Source organism: Heterodontus francisci, chromosome 6, assembly GCF_036365525.1.
Source record: "Heterodontus francisci isolate sHetFra1 chromosome 6, sHetFra1.hap1, whole genome shotgun sequence".
NCBI lineage: Eukaryota > Metazoa > Chordata > Chondrichthyes > Heterodontiformes > Heterodontidae > Heterodontus > Heterodontus francisci.
In genome coordinates, this window is record NC_090376.1 from 32,818,611 (window position 1) to 32,826,257 (window position 7,647).

The window sequence follows — 7,647 nt, forward strand, 5'->3', positions numbered from 1 at the left end:
GTGGGGGGTGGAAACAGAAGAAGGAAAGATAGCTAAATCGCGAAGATTGATATCGTTAAATCTGTTAGGAGAGAGAAGAATGAAGAAGCAAACTAAACTGGAAGCTAGGTAGATTGCAGGTTTCAGTACAGGAGAGGAAAGGGGAGACGATTGAGATTAAAGGGAGATAAATTCGTTGCAATGCCTAGATAGAGTGGTAGGTAAGAATAGCGTTTAGAATAATTCTTTAACATCGTGTTTTTTTAAAATTCAAAAGCTTCAATCCCTACTTTAAACATGAAACTAGATTGTGAGTTGTGCGAAAGCTTAACCCACTTGTATGCCCCGCGAATGCTCATTTACTCTTCACATTGTGTCAGCATTGCGAGCTGCTGCTAAAAGCTTGTAAACTACTGAGATCATTCCATGTTTGTTTATTTGTCACTGCTGTTTTTACAATCTGTTTTAACCTAATGGTTTGTAGTTTTCATTCAACACAGACATGGAAAATGCTACTGTGTTCAACATATCTACAAACTGATATTTATGGTCAGATGACATTGTTTCTGAGGGCGCACATTGCGTCTATTACTGCGGTCTTATGTAAAGTTATTTAATGAGTAAGGAATTATTTCCACTATTTTACAGAATGTTTTAATTCAGAACTGTTCACCACATTTGATACAGTTTTACAAAACTGGATGTTGATACTACCTTCATTTCCCAAACAATTGTTTGCCAATAACCCGGGACTACACAGATCATTCCCACATTACCACCGGAGTGAATATTGACACCATTGCTTTGACGGGTGCAATGACCCATTCATTTCCATTCTAGCCGGGATATTGTCATCAGTACTTGTCGGAAATATTTTTTAAAAAGCAGCAACGCCGTGCCCCGTGCAAGTAAAGCCTAGAGGGAGCTCTGAACTGCGAACCACACGCGCGTTCACAGCAGCCTGACTCGGCGCTACGAGAACCAGAAAACTTCGTGGGATTTCGTCTCAAGCGCAAGACAAAATATCTATAAAAAGGCATGGGTACAGAAATATAATTCCAGATGGAAGTTGTGCAGATGATTATTCTTGGGATTCCAGTTGCAATTTTTTTAACCCTTTCCCGTTTCAGCTTTTCAAGGTGTTTTTTGTAAACTTTTTAACTTTCTGTTTGACGTCGGATTTTTCGTAGTAAATTAATCCCATTTCGCTGACCCAGACAATCCCTGTTCCGAAGCTGTTGAGCATTTTTAAGATCTAATCTTATAATGAACAGTACTTGTAAAGTTCCGAAATATCGCTAGATCTTTCCCTCCGAGGAAAATTCTACGGTCAACAAGTACTTTAGTGTTTATAACAAATACACAGGACTAATTAGGATTAATTAATGGCCTCATAGTTAAGGAACCCGTAGGTAGCAGTGATCATAATATGATTGAATTTTACATTCAGTTTGAGGGAGAGAAGAGTGGGTCCAAGACCAGTATTTTAAACTTAAATAAGGGCAATTATGAGGGAAATGAAAGCAGAGCTAGCTAAAGTAAACTGGCAAATTGGGTTAAGGGATAGGTCAATAGAGCTGCAATGGCAGATATATAAAAAAACAGCAAAGATTCACTAAAAGATTGATAAGGAAGGTAAAATTAGAGTACGAGAGAAAGCTAGCTAGAAATATAAAGAAAGATAGTCAGAATTTCTATAGATATTTGAAAAATAAAAGTTAACAAAGTGAATATTGGTCCTGTAGAAAGTGAGTCTGGGGAATTAATAATTGATAATAATGCCATGGCAGATGAATTGCACAGGTATTTTGCATCAGTCTTCACTATAGAGGATACAAGTAATATCCCAGAATTAGCTGTAAGTCAGGAAATGGAAGGGAGGGCGGAACTCAAGAAAATTATAATCACCAGGGAAGTGGTATTGAACAAATTGTTGGAGCTGCGGGCTGACAAGTCCCCGGGGACTTAAGAGAAGTGGCTAGTGAGATAGTTGATGCTTTAGTTTTAATTTTCCAAAATTCCCTAGATTCAGTGAAGGTTCTGCTCGACTGGAAAATAGTGAATGTAATTCCTTTATTCAAAAAAAGGAGTCAGAAAGCAGGAAACTACAGGCCAGTTAGCTTAACATCTGTCTTAGGGAAAATGTTATAAGCAATTTTCAAGACGTTATAGCTGGGCACTTAAAAAAATTCAAGGTAACCAGGCAGAGTCAACATCGTTTTGTGAAAGGGAAATCATGTTTAACAAATTTATTAGAGTTCTTTGAGGGAGTTACATGTCCTGGTAGATGAAGGGCAACCAGTGGATGCATTGTACTTAGATTTCCAGAAGGCATTTGATAAGGTGCCACATCAAAGGTTATTGCAAAAAATGAAAGCTCATGGTATAGGGGATAACATATTGGCATGGATAGAAGATTGGCTAGCTAACAAGAAACAGAGAGTAGGCATAAATGGGTCATTTTCTGGTTGGCAAGATGCAACGAGTGGTGTGCCACAGGGATCTGTGGAGGGGGGCTCAACTTTTTACAATTTATACGAATGACTTAGATGAAGGGACTGAAGGTATGGTTGCTAAATTTGCTGATGACACAAAGATAGGTAGGAAAGTACGTTTTGAAGAGGACATAAGGAGGCTACAAAAAGATATAAATAGGTTAAGTGAGTGAGCAAAAATCTGGCAGATGGAGTATAACATGGGAAAGTGTGAAATTGTCCACTTTGGCAGGAAGAATAAAAAAAAGAAGCATAGAACATAGAACAGTACAGCACAGCATGTTATCTAAATGGAGAGAGATTGAGATGCAGAGGGATCTGGGTGTCCTAGTGCATGAATCGCAAAAGGTTAATATGCATGTAATTAGGAAAGCTAATAGAATGTTACCGTTTATTGCAAGGGGAATTGAATACAAAAGTAGGGAGGTTATACTTCAGCTATACAGGGCATTGGTGAAACCACATCTGGAGTATTGTGGACAGTATTGGCCTCCTTATTTAAGGAAGGATGTAAATGCATTGGAAGCAGCTCAAAGAAGGTTTACTAGACTGATACCTGGATTGGGCGGGCCATCTTATGAGGAAAGATTGGACAGGCTCGGCTTGTATCTGCTGAAATTTAGAAGACATAGAGGCGACTTGATTGAAACAGATAAGATCCTGAGGGGTCTTGACAGGGTGGATGTGGAAAGGATGTTTCCACATGTGGGAGAATCTCAAACTAGGGGTCACTGTGTCAAAATAAGGGGTCGCCTATTTAAGACTGAGATGAGGAAAACAATTTTCTCTCAGAGGGTCATGAGTCTTTGGAACTCTCTTCCTCAAAAGGTGGTGGAAGCAGAATCTTTGAATATGTTTAAGGCAGAGGTAGATAGATTCTCAATAAGCAAGGGGGTGAAAGGTTGTCGGGGGTAGATGGTAATGTGGAGAAATCTGTTCAGACACAAACTTATTGAATGGCAGAGCAGGCTCGAGGGGCTGAGTGGCCTACTCCTGCTCCTAATTCATTTGTTCAACTATGCTTTTATGTGTTTATGGCCCACACAGCCTCATCACACTTTACTTCATATCACCCTATTAACTATCCCTCTATTCCTTTCTCCCTCATGTATTTATCTTCATATACTCAGCATCCATTTTTATCCTTTGTAGATGTAGATCATCAAGCCCTGGAGATTTGTCAGCCTCTAACTCCATTAATTTCCCTAGCACTATTTTTTTTACTAATACTGATTTCCTTCAGTTCCTCCCTCTCATTAGACCCTTGGTTCCCTAACATTTCTGGGAGGTGTTCTCCTCTGCTGCAGTGTGATAGGGGTGAGTAGTCATGTCTTCAATGGGTAACCCTTGTCCCCGAGAATCCATCCCTGAAAGCGAGCAGGGGGCTTGAAAAGCTGTGGCACCTGGTACTATTGAAGTATGTCGCCATCGTGCCTGCTTCCCAGGAAGCGGGCACACACCTGCAGGCAATGTTTTTGGTCGTCACAGACCTGTTGAACTATGATTGAATGGAAGCTCTTTCTGTTGATGAAGGCAGCTGGCTTGTCTGTGGGAGCCTTGATGACCATATGTGTTCAATCTAACACACCTTGCACCTGAGGGGAACCAGTGATGGCCCGCTCTGCCTGACTGTCAGGCTCGGTCCAGTAGCAAACATAGTTGCTGGCCCTCTTGAACATTGGGCATTGGCCATCTCCTGATGCAGCAGTGGGCTGCTTCCTATGAGACAACACACATGTCCCCGGTGGATCCTTGAAAAGATCTGGACATGTAGAGGCGCAGTGCCATGGCGATCTTCAGGGCCATGGGCATAGGGTGACCCCCAAATCCCAGAAGCCGCATCTCATCCTGATGCAGGGTGGATAAGTGACAGCTTCCCTGAAGAGTCGTAGTCTTCGCTGACAATGCTGCTCAGACATTTGGAGGTCGCTGAGTCAAGTCTGGTACACACTCAGGCACAGGTGGGCCCTTCATAGAAACATAGAAAATAGGAGTAGGCCATTCGGTCCTTTGAGCCTGCTCCGCCATTCACTATGATCATGGCTGATCATCCAACTCAGCAACATGTTCCCACTTTCCCCCCAAATCCTTTGATCCCTTTCACCCCAAGAGCTATATCTAACTACTTCTTGAAAACATACAATGTTTTGGTCTCAACTGCTTTCTGTCGTAGCGAATTCCACAGGCTCACCACTCTCTGGGTGAAGAAATTTCTCCTCATCTCAGTCCTGAAAGGTTTACCCCGTATCCTTAGACAATGACCCCTGGTTCTGGACTCCCCCACCATTGGGAATATCCTTCCTGCATCTACACTGTCAAGTCCTGTTAGAATTTTATAGGTTTCTATGAGATCCCCCCTCCCTCTTCTGAACTCCAGCGAATATAATCCTAACTGACTCAATCTCTCCTCATACATCAGTCCTGCCACCCCAGGAATCAGTCTAGTAAATCTTCGCTGCCTCCCTCTATAGCAAGAACATCCTTCCTCAAATAAGGAGACCAAAACTGCACACAATATTCCAGTGTGGCCTCACCAAGGCCCTGTATAATTACAGCAAGACATCCCCGTTCCTGTACTCGAATCCTCTTGCTAGGAAGGCCAACATACCATTCTTCTCGGCATGGCCAGCTGCCGTTGCTCTTGTCATGGAGCTTCATGGGTAGGCACAGCTGCCCTCTGGCCCTTCCTTCGTCAGAGACACCACTTTATGCCACAGGGGCTCAAAAAGCCAGGATGTATGAGACCCATGCCAGATGACCAGTGGGCCCACAGAGCACTGTCAATGCAGAGAGAACCCTTTCCTGTTAACAGCATTTGACACTTCTTCCCGCAGACTCCCTCATGGCCCTCAGTGCCCACCCTTGCTGTTAGCCAATCCTCTCATCCAGCAGTATGGGTGGCCAAACATCTCACACAACAGTTTGGTCACCCAGTACAGCCACCAAAACACAGGTCCCTCCACCCCTTGCAGAGCAATTGAGACTCGGAACCCCCAGCCAGAGACCCCGACCCCCCCCCCCCCACCCCTTTACAGAGCACACAGCAACACAGTCAGATAATGTCCTTCGCGATCCCATCTTCCCCTATGCAGCACTGTTTGTGGCTGCTTCCCCGTTGCAACATTGAAGCCTTTTGCCTCGGTGCTGCCAGCTCTTAACAGCCATAAACCTGAAGACACGTGAGTGCCACCCGCTGTCCACTAAATCACAAGCCCACAATTAAATTGAGGTGGATTAGATACAAATTCGTTACAATGATCTACTCAGCAATTTAAACGAGATTCCCATTGCGTCCTGGCAGCAATGCCACCTATGTGCTTTCCAGCCTCTGACTTAATCTGAAACTGACGCTACATCGCCGGATTTCCGGTTCCGACACAATTCTCTGTTCCCCCCCCTCCAAGCCACCATTCCTGCTTTCAACAGCTGCATTAAATTTAGCCCTATATGTGCATTACATGTAATATGGACAGCATTAAGCATTACATTTTGGAGCACAAATTTGGACGATTTTGTCACATAAGTTGCATTGTCACTAATGAAAGGAAACACTTTGTTGAAATCTGCACCGTATTTTGAAACAGTTTTGATTATCACTTGGGAAACTGTGGTGTAATTAATAGCTTCTAAGTGGACGCAGGCTGTGAGTACTGTTGTTAGCTTTCCTGACTGTACATCTTCGGCCTTACCAGACATAAAATCAAACAAAACGTGCAACACATAGTTGTCTTGCTCATCGGTGGACTCATCATATATAATTGCAAAAGACTTGTATGTGTTAATCTGAGGCTTCATCTCCTCACAATGTGTAGCAAAAACGTTTGGTCGGTAGTCCTGTCATAGTTTATTTGCACTTGGCAAGCAATCACCATTTTGCACATTACGTTGAATGAATACCCGCAGCTTTGGGTGATCAAGTTTTTCCAATGGTATCTTGCTGCTTGCAAAAGTATCCACAAGTTCCATTGTAACCAACTGACGATTTTCTGAGCTCTCTGTCGACTTTTCAAAAAGAGGTGAAATTATTATTTTTTTTTGCGTGTTCATTTTCCAGCAGTGTGGTGTTGGATACTCTCTGCTGCGATGGCTTTTGGACTCTAAATGACGCTGAACTGTTGACCGACGTGTGTGATCCAACGAAACATTGCAGCTTGTACAGAACAGTATTCCACCAACGGCATGCAGAATTTGGCTTCCAAATTCTTTCATTCAAATTGCTGCAGTAATGGTTGTGGCTGTTTTTGATTTGTTCATTCTGGTATTCTCACTTCTCTGCTAATACTTGAGACTGCTTCTCTCAAAGCTGCACTGGAGCCCCTCCCTCATCTACCAAGCAGCAACGTGAGCCTTGTGTCAATCACTAAAACGCGTGAAGTTTGCAACATGCCCAACAGTCAGCAAGGTGAGCCTTCTTTCAAGGAATAAAACGCACGCAGTTCACAAATGTCCAATTTCATAGAGGACCTGAGATTTCATGGTCCATAATGCATTTTTCATGGCCGTGAATTTGGTAGGGCTCTAGTGATGTGATATCCTGAGGTATGGTGCAGGACATATGCACACAATCCTCACTCTGCTGTGCGGAGACTCTCATTATCGAGTGGTGGTCCTGGGCCCTGCTAGCTCCTATGTCACCTCCCAAACCAATGATAGAAGCCGTAAATCTGGGATGCCTCTGCCAGTACTTGAGGTCTCCCTGGTGCTATGAGTCCATTTGTCCTGTGAGTAGAAAGTGAAACATAGTAAAACTGCACAGGAAGAGCAACAGAACACTTATGCTTGTGGCTGCCCCTTGTCCCTAAATGGCTCCTCCCTACATCTGCTATCAGGGGGCATAATGGGGGTGAGCAGTAAAAGAAGGTGACCTGTTGACAAGATGCTGCCAAGCATCTGCCAAGATTTGGTGATAACTAACCCCTGCCATCGCCTTTGTGGTAACTCTCTTTGCATGTCGTGCTCCCTTCCACTGGCCACATGCAAGTCCTAAAGAGGAGAGAGGTATGGAGGACTTACCTTGGGGAAGCAAAGGAGGTCATTGACTCCATTTTGACACTGGACCCAGCTCGATGGGGTGACCCCATGGCTGCTGATCTCCTCTGCGATCTCCATCCAGGCTTGCTTGGTCAGGCGGGCGGATCTCTTCTTGCCATCTCTTGGAAAGAGGACCTCCCGC

At 43.8% G+C, this 7,647-nt stretch overlaps 1 protein-coding gene across 1 annotated transcript; it reads right to left on the reverse strand.

Moving 5' to 3' along the window:
* Positions 1-6,311: 6,311 nt before the first annotated feature.
* On the reverse strand, positions 6,312-6,683 carry LOC137371568 (CGG triplet repeat-binding protein 1-like). Its single transcript, XM_068034406.1, has one exon. It carries the CDS (start codon positions 6,681-6,683, stop codon positions 6,312-6,314), a length of 372 nt encoding a protein of 123 aa, XP_067890507.1.
* Between the last annotated feature and the right edge of the window lie 964 nt (positions 6,684-7,647).